The sequence below is a fragment of the Monopterus albus genome, unplaced genomic scaffold, assembly GCF_001952655.1.
Source record: "Monopterus albus unplaced genomic scaffold, M_albus_1.0 scaffold163.1, whole genome shotgun sequence".
In the NCBI taxonomy this organism is placed as follows: Eukaryota; Metazoa; Chordata; class Actinopteri; order Synbranchiformes; family Synbranchidae; genus Monopterus; species Monopterus albus.
In genome coordinates this window covers 403,191-419,609 of record NW_018128043.1, presented here as the reverse complement: position 1 = coordinate 419,609, position 16,419 = coordinate 403,191, and the positions used below count along the sequence as shown (strand labels likewise).

The following is a 16,419-nucleotide window of genomic DNA, read 5'->3' as shown; positions in this document are numbered from 1 at the left end:
GCTGTAGTCAAGTTATAATAACACAATGTAATGCTGTCATTTTATAAGTAATAATTGTTTGTATCAAAATAGTTGTAGGTGTGCGACAGCGGAGCCAGACTCATCCTGCCTGTACCATCATTTACACACACAACTATGTGAGCCAGTAAAGCTTGTGTGTGCCCTTCGGGGGGTCAGATTGGGACCAGTGTGAGTCCTGTTGTAGGTCAGAGGTTAAACAGACAGTGACAGTGAACTTTTGCGTCCGTATAATCTGTTGCGGTGCCTTAGATCAGCTGATCAGCTTCTTCTGGAGGCACCGAGGGCAAGGCAGAAAACTAGGGGGGTAGAGCCTTCGCTGTGGTAGGTCCAAACCTGTGGAATGCTTTGCCTTTTTATATAAGACAGGCCCCCTCGCTGTCTACTTTTAAGTCTTATTTGAAGACCTACTTGTACTCATTGGCGTTTGGCCAGGAATGAGACTCTGTCTGTAGTGTTAGTTTGTTTTATTGTTTATAGTTTTTTATGTGATGATTTTAGATGTGTATGGTATGTTAAGCGCTTTGGTCAGCTGTGCTGTGGTAAAGCGCTATATAAATAAAGTTGAGTTGAGAGTTGAGGGGGTTCTTGCCCAGGGAGTAATTCAGTGTAGAACCGCCACTGAACTGACGGTCCATCTGACGTGGACCCGGGCAAGGATATTGACCATATAAAGCAATATTGTTATATGTATATACAGTGTGTGTGTGTGTGTGTATATATATATATATATATAGCCATAATAACAAGTTAGCACAAATTCCTTTTAACACAACAAATTTTTCTAATGCACGACGACAATCCACATCACATCCAGAGACTGCATATATGAATTGCCTTGGAGAGCCACCACTATAACCAATATAAAGTGGAGGAGGCGTTGGGACACACAAACACCGTTGCACTCACTGGAGACTATTGGAGTTCTCTCAGTAATCACAGTTACCTTGGGGTCCCTTTAAGGTACATTTAGAACCAGTGGTGGAAGAAGTACTCTGATCCTTTACTTTAGTAAAAGTAGCAATACAACAATATAAAAATACTCTAAGTCAAAGTCCTGCATTCAAAATGTTACTTAAGTAAAAGTAAAGTAAAGATGATCAACTAAGTCAGCAAACTGGCTTAATGTCGGAAATCTAATGTTTGCTATCATTGACGAAAGGTAGCCATAATAAACTACTTGTCATAGAAGACTAAGTAAGTAAGAGTGTTTAAAACGGAGTAGAGGTGTGCTTCATTGCTTATTTGTAAAAGCATAAAAAATATTATTTCTTCTATTTGAATTTATGAAACCCAATAAACATTTCCCAAAGTTACATTTTCCAATTGTATAATTACATTTAGTACTATATTTGATAGTGGTTAAATTTCACAGTAAAGTAAAATTCAATTATTACAGCCTTCTTGACTTCCACAATGACTCCTTTCACATTACCTCCTAAAAGGTGTTCTGTCTTGCCCAAAAATCCTACTAGAAATTAGTTTTCCACTACCTTTATTTCCCAGTTTTATTCACTCTGCCATCTGCTTTAATAGAAAACTGCTAGTAAAACAACTGGTTTATGCACTGAGAAGCACTGAAACTCAGTGGTACATGAATTAAATAATTATATTGCTGATTCAGAAATGATTTACTAATTATCTACTGGTGTTTTAAAGCTTATTTAGCCTTTTTTTCAAACTCTGGTTCAATTACAAAATCAGATCCTTGATAAAAGCTGCAGTCGGCCATTAATCTGCAGTTATTACTCTAATATGACAAGAATTTTTTGAAACAGTTATTCAAAAAGTCCTCTTCACAAGTGAATAATGTCGCAAAAGCCTTGACAGCAGCCCCTTGGAGATGAGACGGGTAAGAAACAAAGGAAAGAAAAAAGATTCACATGTACCAGCAAAATGAATGAGAAAGAAAGTGTGAGACAATTTGTCAGATGAAGAGCTGGAGCACGATGAAGCTTCATGGTTACTTCCTAATGTGTGACAAGGACTTTAAGAAAGTATTCTTAATTTTCTGCAGGTGTATGTGCATATATGTCTTGTTACCTTAACTCTCTCTCCCTCTGGGGGGTGAGGTAGTTGATCCATGCTGCGTTGGATGTCGTCCAACCAGGCTAGTAGGTCATGTGACATCCTCCTGTACTGGTACCACTGGGGAGCAATAGCCAAAGCTTTTCTCTTCCTCAGCACACGCAGGTCCTATACACACACATGCAGAGGTGTAAACATAGGAATGTGCTGGACCATTGCAATGACATGTCATGAAATCTGATGTGGCAGCATTGTACAGTAGCTGAATAAACCTTTGTGAAGTTAGGCCTACATTGCACTACCTGCAGTAATTTTTACAGTGCCTTGCGAAAGTATTCGGCCCCCTTGAACTTTGCGACCTTTTGCCACATTTCAGGCTTCAAACATAAAGATATAAAACTGTAATTTTTTGTGAAGAATCAACAACAAGTGGGACACAATCATGAAGTGGAACGAAATTTATTGGATATTTCAAACTTTTTTAACAAATAAAAAACTGAATAATTGGGCGTGCAAAATTATTCAGCCCCTTTACTTTCAGTGCAGCAAACTCTCTCCAGAAGTTCAGTGAGGATCTCTGAATGATCCAATGTTGACCTAAATGACTAATGATGATAAATAGAATCCACCTGTGTGTAATCAAGTCTCCGTATAAATGCACCTGCACTGTGATAGTCTCAGAGGTCTGTTTAAAGCGCAGAGAGCATCATGAAGAACAAGGAACACACCAGGCAGGTCCGAGATACTGTTGTGGAGAAGTTTAAAGCCGGATTTGGATACAAAAAGATTTCCCAAGCTTTAAACATCCCAAGGAGCACTGTGCAAGTGATAATATTGAAATGGAAGGAGTATCAGACCACTGCAAATCTACCAAGACCTGGCCGTCCCTCTAAACTTTCAGCTCATACAAGGAGAAGACTGATCAGAGATGCAGCCAAGAGGCCCATGATCACTCTGGATGAACTGCAGAGATCTACAGCTGAGGTGGGAGACTCTGTCCATAGGACAACAATCAGTCGTATACTGCACAAATCTGGCCTTTATGGAAGAGTGGCAAGAAGAAAGCCATTTCTTAAAGATATCCATAAAAAGTGTCGTTTAAAGTTTGCCACAAGCCACCTGGGAGACGCACCAAACATGTGGAAGAAGGTGCTCTGGTCAGATGAAACCAAAATCGAACTTTTTGGCAACAATGCAAAACGTTATGTTTGGCGTAAAAGCAACACAGCTCATCACCCTGAACACACCATCCCCACTGTCAAACATGGTGGTGGCAGCATCATGTTTTGGGCCTGCTTTTCTTCAGCAGGGACAGGGAAGATGGTTAAAATTGATGGGAAGATGGATGGAGCCAAATACAGGACCATTCTGGAAGGAAACCTGATGGAGTCTGCAAAAGACCTGAGACTGGGATGGAGATTTGTCTTCCAACAAGACAATGATCCAAAACATAAAGCAAAATCTACAATGGAATGGTTCACAAATAAACATATCCAGGTGTTAGAATGGCCAAGTCAAAGTCCAGACCTGAATCCAATCGAGAATCTGTGGAAAGAACTGACAACTGCTGTTCACAAACGCTCTCCATCCAACCTCACTGAGCTCGAGCTGTTTTGCAAGGAGGCATGGGCAAAAATTTCAGTCTCTCGATGTGCAAAACTGATAGAGACATACCCCAAGTGACTTACAGCTGTAATCGCAGCAAAAGGTGGCGCTACAACGTATTAACTTAAGGGGGTTGAATAATTTTGCACGCCCAATTTTTCAGTTTTTTTATTTGTTAAAAAAGTTTGAAATATCCAATAAATTTCGTTCCACTTCATGATTGTGTCCCACTTGTTGTTGATTCTTCACAAAAAATTACAGTTTTATATCTTTATGTTTGAAGCCTGAAATGTGGCAAAAGGTCGCAAAGTTCAAGGGGGCCGAATACTTTCGCAAGGCACTGTATACTGTTAATATGTATGCAAAGTGCATTTATATCAACAAAGCCATAACTTGGTGGAAAATCACTGCCAGAAAAAAACTGCTGCCTTGTGAAGCCACCATATCCAAGGTTGAATGTAAGGGTGATAACAATTGGTATAGAGTTGTGATGTGTAAATGGCGATGACAGAGGGACCTCTTTCTCTAATGATGGCATGATGGTGACTTCTAAATATGTTCATTTGGTCTAACAGAACTGATTTACTGGGACACCGCAACTGGGCCTAATTAATCTTTTGGGGGAATGTGCAGCTGTTAAAGACAGCTGAATGTATTGATTTGGGCAGCTAGACTGTACCTTCTTGTACTGCTGCATAAAGTGCAGACCCACAGTCTAACCAGCCTTAAAGCCATGATTTCTTCTCAGAATACCTTCCACCTATTTCTTATTCTTGACTAACTGGTCTGTTTCATTCTGCTAATGTGTGTAGGTTACCTTAACAGTGTTGTACTTGCTGTTGAGCTGGTTATGTTTCAGTCTGATCTGCTCTCTCTTGTCCTGATCCAAGACCCTCTTCTGTAGACTCTCTCCTTTCAACAGTAGCTCCTTCACTGCACCTTCCTCATAGTCCTATACACACACACACACACAGACACATATTGTTTCTACATGTACACATAATATGAAGTCAAAACAGCTATCCTCTTGTGTGTGTCTTTATGAAACCTTGTCCTCCTGGAAGTCCTCCTCCTTGAGGTTTTCCCCCTGTTTGACTTCCTCCTCCAGGAGCTTCAGCCAGATCTTTGCTTCACTGTGGTACTGCTCCAGCTCCTTGGTTGATTCTGCCGTCTGCCACACACACACACACACACACACAACAAGGATACAAGGACACAGAGACCCAGAAGGAAAGAAAGATTATTAGTGGCTTAGACAAACTAAATTTAGTCACAGAGGTTGGAGTAAATTTATTGTGAGAGTTTGATGTCTATCTAATGAGACTTTGAAGTAAATTTATAGAGAGTCTGGATTCTATTTAGTCAGTAAATTTAGGAGTCTGTTTTAAGAGAGTCTGTTGTAAATTTATGGAGATAGTTTGGACTATAGTAAAAAAAAAGTAGAAACAGTTTATAAGCCAAAATTACAACTGGCACTGTGTGTGTTGTTGCTATTCATTTCAAAGTAATAGTATTCAGAGGATATAACTGTCCCTCTTCCCTACCAGTCCAGAGGTGATGCGCTGAGCGATGCTGTCAAATCTCTGGTTGAGCTGCTCCACTTTGGGTCTCATCTGGGCCTGGCAGTTTTCCCCCCTGGTGGACATGAGCTCCTGGGCCAATGCCCTCACCTCCTCCACCTTATCCCTCGTCAGCTCCAGTTCGGCACGCAACACCTACACAATACAAACAGTTACACATTAGAAAAGGACTTAGAAATCTATAATCAGCAGATCACCTTCTGAAATTTAACCACTACTCATTTTGCTTTCAATTAATACAACTGAATTAAAGTCCTCACATTTAATCTACAAACAGACTTTGGGTATTAGTGGACATTAATGCCACATAAAGTACATAAATGTTTTGTAGTGGTTTAGTAGTAGATTAGAGTGTTCGTGTGATCACTTTAAGTTCATGTGAGATGGACAATGAGCTTATATAATTTGGCTAAGATGTTTCCTGTTTTTGGGTACATCTCAGGGTGTTGTCTCCTAAAACTGGAGACAGGAAGCTAAGTTTGGAAATTGATGCAACAGCCTAAGAAAGCTGTGGATAAAACAGTAAGGCTGAAGGGCGTAGGAAGAAGAATGCTACTGTGACAGTAGAGGGTATGCTTTTTCAGACCCAGGCCTGGGTGGGGGGAACGGACTCTGGACTGAATGGATCCCTGACCAAGACTGACTGACTCTGTGACAATCTTCTTATTTAATACTTTATCTATTCCATTGCAGGAGGAGTGATTTTGTTCTCTGTTCCCTAACTACCAGATTACCTATCTAACTACTACCCTGTTCAGAATAATTGTAATATTAAACGATTATTTAAATTGGGATGATTTGTCTGAAGTAATTTATTCTGTATCAGATTATCCTGGTCTTTCCTTCGGGAAACGGTTCATACTTGGCCAAAATAGAGATGAAAATCCCACTCCAAGCGCTTTGTGTACATAAATTGCACCAACCAATTGCACCAATTACATTGGTTTCACTTGCTGATAATCACCCACACCTGTTCACCACAGCATATAGCAGCTCCTCACGCTGTGAGGAGTTGCCAGATTGTTCTATGCCTTGTCTAGACTCTCCAGCATTATTTCCCTGTGACTGCTTTTCTGGTACTGAACCCTTGCCTGTTATAACGATTTGTTATCCAGCCTGCTGCCTCTTGCCTGACTGCCAACCTGAGATCGACATCCTGCCTGTTCTACTAACCTGTGATTCTGCCTTGCCTTCCCTGCTGCACTGCCAGAGACTACGACCTTGGACCGTCTTAAGTACCACTCTTCTGCCTGATCCCTCAAGACTGTGTGTGTTTTTGTTTAAATCACAGAAAGACATTAAAACCTGTTCTGCTGCCTCAGCTGACTGGCTCTTTAATTGGGTTCACTCTTCCACCTTCACGGGAGCATCATACCTCTCCCTGACAGTATGACGCTGGGCGGTGGTCAGACCTGATCAGTTGGACCGAGCCAGGCCTGCCTTTCTCGGCACCGGTCATATGGTTTTGTTGGCAAACTATAGAGAAATCCCACTTAAAAGCGCTTTGTAAAGTATCTTAATAAAAGTCCGGACTTAAAGGTTTGTGTTTGAATATAGGCCTGTCTGTTGAGATAAACTCTTCTAGTGTGTTGAGAGGAGTGTGAGTGTGTTGTCTGGCTGAATATATGTGTTGTAAATTGCTTCATGTTTTATGAAATGTGAAAATGTTTGTTCAGGACAATATATTCTGTGTTATATTGAAGATTTATACAGGCTGAAGATATACTGAATACATATTGTGTTATACTGCAGAGTTTTCTTTTGGGTGCGGTCCACTCTTTGTGTGTGTGTGTGTGTGTGTGTGTGTGTGTGTGTGTGTGTGTGTGTGTGCATGAATGAGTATTTTAACTGCGTCTATAGAGGCGTGTGTGTGTGTGTACCCCCGTGTGACGGTGGAGGCGAGGTGGTAGGTATAATAGTATTGTGCTGTTTTATAGTTGCTATAGTTATTAAAGCCTTATGTTTATGAGGTTTCGAATCTTTGAAGTTTGTGTATTGTAGTGTTTAGTAGTTTATAGTCTTGTTTTTTCAAGCTGTCATAGTCTGGAGAGTAAAGGGTCGTGTGGGTATTGACTTGTTTGTATGAATAACTATTTTTTTATTATTAGTAGCACATATATGTTGCGCATTGGCTATTGCACTTGTAGTTGTAACCTACTATTAAAATGGTAGGGTCTTTTGTTGCTGTGGTCGATTCATGAGGGAAGAGTAGCTCGTTCCTTTAATGTGCTTAGTGCTGCGGTTGCTACCCGTTGTTTTTAAAGGGGGGAAGTGAGAAGTCTCACTTTCACTGGTCAGGGACAAACTGGAAGTGAGTGCTGGTCAGAGCTGTGTACTCCGCCTCTTGCCCTCCCCCTGAGCAATTCTGTGTGTCTGTGATGAAAACATGCACAGAGACACAGAGGAGGGAGGGAGTTAAGCTTTAAGGCAGTAGGACAGGATGTAAATTTAAACAGTTTTCTACATTTGTAAAGTAAAGTCTAAAGTACTAGCTTTAAACTGTCGTTGAACTGCATTTTCAGTGTCTTATATTGGTACATGTGTAATGACGGTGAAGTGAATCTAATCAAATTTGAGCAGTAACAGTGAGTTTGAAATAATTAGCTTTGTTGTCAGTTGCATGTTTTACATTTATGCATTCCTCCAATTTAGTTGATCACAGTCAAACATAGGTGCGTTGTGAGAGACATAACTGCATAAGGAGTCATGGCATCTGAAATAATAAACATGTCTCCAGTCATAGTGATTGGGAATAAAAATCCGTTGCTGGCGGAAGAAATTTATAGATTATCTCAAAAATGGAACAGGAGAACACGACACTTGTCAGTATTTGGGCCTGAGAGGGAACACGGATGAACAGGAAGAAGAGATAAAGACAGACCATGAACGCAGTGAGGTGGCAAAGGGGGAGGTGCTCTGCTTTGCTCCATCTGATACTACACTGGTGTCCATCCCCAGACCAACATCAGAAGCTGAGGTGAGTTATGACCAAGGGGGAGCTACACCCAAACTCCCCCATTCTGTATCTCCAATGTCACACCAACGTGAAGGGGTGCTTCGTTCCCTGGCTGAAAAAAGGGGGAAGAAAAAGGTGCCTGTGCTGGTGACTCCTGTCGAGCCAGCTGGACCCCCTCCATCTGCAGTGCCTGCTGTCATCATCCCCCAGCTTATATACGCACAGCCAGGGGGGTGGGCTGGAAGGCCTCAGAGGACAAGAAGGTTTCCTGCAGGCCACAGAGTAAGGTGCTTCCACTGTGAGAAGTGGGGCCATGTGAGAGACAGATGTCCCGAGTGGTCTCGTGGCAGACTTGCCCAGAGTCAACAGGGCAACCCTAGGAGAAGGGGACCTATAAACAAGGGGTGGGGTCCCCCTCTTAAGTATTCATCACTAGGACAACAATAAAGACAGTGTGAGTCATGGTGACTTTTTCAAACTCCATTTTCCTGCAGTTCCAGAGCAAGGAAAAAAAAGGAAAAGACTGCTGAACTGCAAGTGCTGATGTCTGGAATGTGACATTGTGTTTTTGGCTGCACAAAGCCAAATGACTGTGGGGGCAAAGGACAAAGAAAGAGAAAAGCCAAGGCGATGGGGTATTAGTCTGGATGTGGATAACACCTTTATAAATTTAGTTCAAATGTGAATGAACTTATTAATGGTGATTTGTCAAGAGGCATCACTCCCTGTTTGTCAAATTCACTGCACTCTTCAATATTCTAAAACTGAGTTTAAAGTACAGTCACATATTTGGTTTAAGAAACCGAAGGTTCATATATAATTTTATCAGTGTGATAGAGAAATAGGTAGCTGTAATGAAAAGGAAAAAAAAATGAAAAACAGTGTTTTACATGTTGTTTTGTGGTGAATATAAACTATGGGCTAAAACATATAGGCTCAATGATTATATAGCAAAAAATGTATGCAGTAATACTTCAATCTTGCTAGTAATGAAAGTGGACAAAAGTAAGTATTAAGTGGTACCTGCTCTACGTTATCTAAGCAGTGTGTTAAATCTCATAGGTCTCTAGTTGAGGTTGGAGTGCATTTTAAACTAAAGCTCCTAATTTACATGCACTGTTGCTGGATGTTCCACCTGAGGTCAAGTGGTTTAACATGATTGACCTATGCTCTGCATCTTTCGGAGTGCCACTGTTCTTATGTGTTTAATAAAATTCTGCAGGATTACATGAGGCAGGTAAGAGCTCATGTACTGTTCTCCAGTGCGTTGAGGATTATCTTTAAAAAACAATTTACCTGAAATGATTGAAATGTGGCTTCTCGCTAGCTCAGTTAGCATTTATGTTTATTGTGTTCATTCATGTTTTTGTATGCTGATCATTTTGAGGATCATGGTTATATGATATTTTAATTATATTTTAATTGATTTAGTTTTTGTCTTCTCTCTTTAGGCGTAGTTTAGTTTAATGTGACGCCAACAGATTTTATTTTACAGTAAAATGTCACATGGAATTTTTACTAAGCTCTTAAAGTCCTGATATCAAACTCTTTAACTCAGTAACAATAAACTTAATGTACCGATAGATGAAATAAAGAAACCCAGCAATTAGTTGAGAAATAGAAAGCAGAGAAGCATTAGCTTTTGAAAACAGCTGATTGATTATCAAAAAGGTTGTAGATTAATTTTTTGTTGATTGTTTCAGTGTTGGGACCCTGTAGTTCTTCAAGAAATTCTGGTAAGGATGTAATAATTGTTTGTCTAGATTTTATTTTTTCATAATGTATTATGGGATAAAAGGTCAATATTATGACAAATACATTAGTGAGTGTACAGGGCGATGGGAAGGCAATTCAAGCAAACATATAGTACGGCACCTCTGTGTTTTCAATGCAATGTGATGTGTGGACACATGTAGTGGTTATTTCTGATCATTTTATACATTAAATTTTGTGACTAAATTTAATACAGGTAGACTCTTAGTTGTCAGAAGTAAATTAAATTAGATGTTATTTTTATTCAGATCTAGTAATATCTTGAGGTAGATGCTAGTACATTCTTCTGCTTCTAACTCACTTTTCTTCTTATTGAAAATGGATGAATGGTAGTTCTTTTAGTTTTTGTTTGCTTTTCTGCTGTTTCTCAGTGTGTGTTGAATCTCCCAGGGTTGTATGGATGTTAAAATCTCCCCTCACAGAAGTCACAGATTTGCCTGCATAATGACAATGGATAGTACACTTCCTGATAGAGTCGTTATTTGATTCAGCTGCTTGATGCTGCTATTTTTGGTGTATGTGTGTCTTGACAGGACCATGTCTGTGGCTAAAGAGACAGGTGTGGTTTGAAGTGTAGTCTGTAGAGTGCTATTTTGTAATGTTAGCACCAGTTTTGACATCCTGATAAAGGAGTGAGATTTTATGTTAGTCTAGTGAATATTATGTGCAGGAGTATTTCCTCCTGTGTGGCTTGTGTTGTTTGTGTTTTCTCTTTGCAGCTCAGAGAGGCCCAGGAGGATGGAGAGTCCAGAGTGAGAGTAGGAGATATCATGTGTGTGACGGTGCCCAGGAGAAGGAGAGACCCCCTTGCGAAGGAGGCCCGTACATGGGGTGAAGGATCCCGAGGACAGAGACGGCTTGGAGCTGATCTTGGTTCGATAAGGAGAAGTTGTGATCCAAGGGATTCCTTAGATGAGGAGGGAGTTCGAGTGAAGCTGATGCTCCCCCTGATGACAATACTGGTTATGACCTAGTTGTGTTCTCATCTATTTGACCCTCATGAGGAGGGAGTGCAAGTCAGAGGTGCTGAGGTCAGTCATGCTTAGAGCAGTCGAGAGAGAGAGAGAGAGACATTGCAGCTGGTGAGAATGGAAGAAAGCAGACGGTGTCGAGGAGGGGACAGAGTGAAACTGCAAGGAACTGAACTGATCAAAGGACAATGGACTCTGACATCACATTTTCATACATTCATATTGCACACAATTCATGTATAGCAGTTATTTAGTACTTTGTCATTCATACATTCACTACTTAATTGTTTATATCGAGTATTTTCATTTTATATGTATCCACGAGCAGAAGATTTTTGGTCTGAGTTTGTATTCTCATAAATAGGGGAGCTGGATTTTTGCATTTGTAATAGGCAATACTTAACGTGTATACAAGTAGATTAGTTACATTACAAATGTTTGTGTTACAATTATATTATATTTTGAATTCAGTTTCAAGATTTTCACTATGTCTGGTTTCTACAATCAGGTTCACTGCAGGCCTTATTGGTGATCGCCTAAAAAGCCCGGAGATGGTTTTCCCCAGCATTCATCACCATTGGGGTTTTTTACATCTCTGGGGACCCAAAAGAAAAAAGAAGGGGGATGGTTCCTTTGGCTTTGTGCCTGAACATGCAGTGAAGGAAGAATTGTACTGACTGGAACCCTGACCAAGACTGACTGACTCTGTGACAATCTTCTTATTTAATACTTTATTTATTCCATTGCAGGAAGAGTGCTTCTGTTCTCTGTTTCCTAACTACCAGATTACCTGTCTAACTACTACTACCCTGTTCAGAATAATTGTAATATTAAATGATTATTTAAATTGGGATGATTTGTCTGAATTAATTTAGTCTGTACCAGATTCGAGATACTACAGTTCCAACCTTCAGCACCCTGTCGTTGGGTCCCTGGCTGTCCATGTCGTCCATCTTTTCCTCTGCTCCATCTATCCATCTGTTCACTTCCGCCATCTTTCTGTCTAACCTTGACATCTGCCGCTGGTAGTCCTGAGATAGAAAGGCAGGAGTGATACAAAGTATGAGTTTGTAGAGGCATTAAACAATGATGCTTATGCTGAGATTAAAAGAAAACAGTAGCTAGAGAAAAATGAATACAGTATCACAAAGGTTTTTAATTTGCTTTTCCTGACCAGCAGCAGGTTGAGCCATTCCTCTGCTCTGGATGTAACTGCGATCCAGTTACAGTGCAGCAGGCTGATTTTGTCATCCGCCAGGCCCCCGTGGCCCCGCAGCACAGCCTTGAGGGCCTCAGCAAGATCTACTACAGCCTGCAGCTGAGGCTGACGCTTCTCTATCTCATCATGGATGGACTGAGAGGAGAAGGCAGAGAGGAGGGGATTATGTTATTTCACAACATACAAACACAATATAAGGTACAGTACATATATACCAGTGGTGGGCTGTCAGGGCCAGCAAGGCCTTCTCTGCTGGCCTAAACACTATCAGAAGCACTGACCTACATTTACAACCTAAATTCTAATATTTGTTCCATGAAATTGTATTAATTTATTCCCAACAGTCTATTCTCTTCATTTTGTAGCGTTTCTTTTGGCTGCACTACTTCCAGTACGTGTATGTGGATGTTAGATTTTTTGTCCAATCAGATTTCAGCCTCTATTTGCTGCCATGGCAATCTAATCTGCCCAGGGCCTTCAGAATCAGTATTGCTGGTCGATGTAACAAACTATATTAGCAATGGGACTGTTTCTTTAACCAATCAGATTTCAAATTCGTCTCACAGGGCCAGCTAGCTGGCCCACAATGACGTTAGCATTTTTCCGTCCTCTGATTGCTTGGTCAGAGCAAAACTGTTACAGCCAAGTTCGACTAGCACGTCTGTAGCGATCTGCACACAATTTCAGTTTGAATTTTTTACGCCCACAATGGCTGAGAGGAGGAGAAACTGACTTGGTCTCAGGATACTTAAAAATCCATTTTCAAGGTGGACTTTTCCAGAAAAGCTAGACATCGTGAGGAGAGGTCGGCCAACCCCAAAGCTAGCTAGCTTGTCTCAGCCCAGGAAAGAGTTTGTTCGCCACTTCCGTGGCTATAGAAAAGGACTTACTGAACTGAAACGCAGAGATCACCTCTATGACAGAGTCATTGAAGTCTTCCTGTGCAAAGAAAGGAGGATGGATTTTATCTATAAATAAATAAATAGCATCTCTGCTGAGCATGATGTATTTTATTTAAATTTTTGTCATGTTATTACATAAATATTGATTTTATGTATGATGATGTATGTGGCATAATTGCGGTTGTAGTGTAGAGGCTTGGAGTTGTCTTAACTGGGTTTCTTGCTTTGGTAAAAATGGTATTCACCCTCAATACATGAAATGCCTCTCTCTCTGTAATGCCAGGCTTTGTTATATTGCGTTTTTGTATAGTATTGATGGTTTCTATAATTGCGACGTGATAGTATTACGAGATGAATTAAGTCAGGTAAGTCCCCACTGAAGGCTCAGGTACCAAATGCATGGCCCGCTGCTGAAATATACACACTGATTAGTCCTAACATTATGACCACCTGCCTAGTATTGTTTACATAGGAGTCAATGTGGCAGTTGGCTGTCACTCATGTCACTCTGCAGCTCACTGTGCATCTTCTGTGAATCCATTTGCTTCCACAGTTCTACTGTCAGGAAGAGCACAGATGTGTCTACAATTCAGTGAAAAACTTATGTAAAAGGAGTGAAAACTGTCATTGTGGGGACGAGTTAGAGAGAATTGTTTAGACAAATTTAACAGCCTCACCACTCTAGGTGTGATATCACTGCTACAGCCCCTGACTCTTTCTCTTCATAGAGACCAATGGACAGTGTTTCTCATTTTCAACCATTTTAACAAAGATTCAAATACATTTTAATCTTCTGAAAAGTACAAATGGAAGTTAAAAGTTTAATCTACAATAGGTCAACCTCATTATCAGTGAGCCATGGTCATCCATGACCCTGTCACTAGTTTGCCCTTCCTTAGACACTGTTGGTAGCTACTAACCACTGCAGGCCAAGAACACCCACCAAGACCTGCAGTGTGGGAGATGCTCTGACCCAGTCATCTCACCATCACAGTTAGGCCCTTGTCAAAGTCACTCAGATCCTTACACTGGCCCATTTTTCCTGCTTCCAACCCATCAACTTTGAGGACTGAATGTTCACTTGCTGCCTAATATACCCCACACACTGACAGGTGCCACTGTAACAGATAGTGTTATTTATGTCACCTGCCAGTGGTCAGAATATTATGCCTGATCAATGTATACAAATACATAAACAAAGCAATACATCAGGTGGCCAGTCTCCACTGCATTTTTAGCAGCATCACTGTACACAAAGCAACACATGTTAACAACATGGCAGACTGTAAACAAAATGAGTCTTGTTTCAACATTACCTAGCTACAAAACTGACTGTGATCTACAAATAGAAAAGGGTGCTGAATGCTAGTGAAGCTGACTAAGCTGGTGCCACCTCCTCTACTGTTCAGGGTGACTGACTCTTTGGCTGATGGTGCACTGGGATTTAAGAACTGAACTACAGTATGATGAGGATGTACACGTATATTTTCCCTCACTGTGTGAAGGAGGAGGTTTTCACATCACACCTTACAAAGGGAAGTTTGAGACTTGGTTTTAGGGTTAGGTTTAAAATAAAGTTTAGGTTAGGTATTAGGGTAGGCAGTCAGTTGTGATGCCTGAGGTTAGGGTAAGGGGATAGGGAATACATTGTGTTAACTAGAGAAATGCATTTCCTGTTGAAAATGCGTGTGGATGCTATGTGCTAAAGGAATGCCCTGAAAATGCTGAACATTTTGACACCTGAAAGGCTTATCGACCTGAAAGTATGCTGAAGTACAATTTTCCCATTCATTTGAATGGGAGAAATTTTCAAAATAAAGCTAAATATTTCAAAAGTGTATAAAAATTCTGAAGAGAAGCATGAATATCCTGGGAAACTTTTGATACCTGAAATACCTGAAAGTATGCTTAAGTAGAATTTCCCTATTTATTTGAAAGGGGGAAACTTTTCAGAATAAAGCTAAATATTTTAAAAGTGTGATGTTTTGAAAAATTGTTAATAGAAGCATGAATGTCCTTTAAGGGCTGAACATTTTGATACCTGAAATGGGTCAAGGTATGCTGAAATAGAATTTTCCCATTCAATTGAATCAGGGAAAAGTTTCAAAATAAAGCTAAATATTTCAGAGGTATGAAGAAAAATTCTGAATAGAACCATGAATGTCCTTGAGCAGCTGATAATTTTGATACCTGAAATAGCTGAATGTATGCTGAATTTGAATATTCCTATTCATTTGAATGGGGCAAAATTTTCAAAATAAAGCTAAATATTTCAGAGGTATGAAGAAAACTTCTGAAGAGAAGCATGAATGTACTTGGAGAGCTGAACATTTTGATACCTGAAATAGCTGAAAGTATGCTGAGTGTAGAATTTTCCCATTCATTTGAATGGGGCAAAATTTTCAAAATAAAGCTAAATAATTCAAAGGTATAAGGTTTAGAAAAACCCTGAAGAGAAGCATGAATGTCCTTGAAGAGCTTAACATTTTGATAGCTGAAAGTATGCTGAAGTAGAATTTTGCCGTTTATCTGAATGGTTCAAGATTTTCAAAATAAAGCTAAATATTTCAAAGGTATAAGGTTTAGAAAAACCCTGAAAAGAAGCATGGATGTCCATGAGGAGCTGAACATTTTGATAACTGAAATTATGCTGAAGTAGAATTTTCCCATGCATTTGAATGGGGCAAGATTGTCAATATAAAGCTAAATATTTCAAAAGTATGAAGTTTAGAAATAACTGTCCTTGAAGAGCTGAACATTTTGATACCTGAATGGCTTTGCTAGCTGAAAGTATGCTGAACTAGTATGTAAAAATAGTCAAACAGGACCCCACAAACTAGGTAAAATATGTAGGTGTGAACGTGTGTGTGGGCTGGTGGGCGATAGAGTGGGTGGGGGAGGAGGAGAAAGACAGAAAGGGAAAGGAGGAGGGGGAGAGAGACAAAGAGAGGAGTTATGTTGGCACTCCAAGACTGTGTCATTGACTCAGCACTTTGAACTCCCATTGAGTTGTATTGCAAAACATAAAGCTAAATAAATTAAAAAGTATAAATGTTATAAAAAAGTTGAGTACAAGCAGGGATGTACTTGAAGAGTTGAACAGATCAAGACCTCAATGGCCAGTATAGCTGAAAGTATGCTGGACTTATTAAGTGCCAAAAAAAGGTGGAAGATCCCAGAATAATAACTAGAACTAGAAAACTGCATTTCCTGTCGAAAATGCATGTGGATGCGAATTGCTGAAAGATCGCCCTGAATATGCTGAAGACTTTGACACCTGAATGGTTTTGCTAGCTGAAAGTATGCTGAAGTAGAATTTCCCCATTCTTTTGAATGGTGCAAAACTTTCACAATAAAGCTACATATT

The 16,419-nt window shown here is 40.1% G+C and overlaps 1 protein-coding gene across 1 annotated transcript in view; it reads right to left on the bottom strand.

Moving 5' to 3' along the window:
* LOC109968814 (dystrophin-like) overlaps positions 1-16,419 on the bottom strand; it is a 345,011-nt gene that overhangs the window by 167,764 nt on the left and 160,828 nt on the right. The window contains 6 exon segments of the mRNA XM_020615347.1: positions 2,062-2,214; positions 4,469-4,603; positions 4,700-4,822; positions 5,196-5,366; positions 11,840-11,962; positions 12,106-12,285. Of these exon segments, the coding sequence (XP_020471003.1) occupies positions 2,062-2,214; positions 4,469-4,603; positions 4,700-4,822; positions 5,196-5,366; positions 11,840-11,962; positions 12,106-12,285 (885 nt within the window).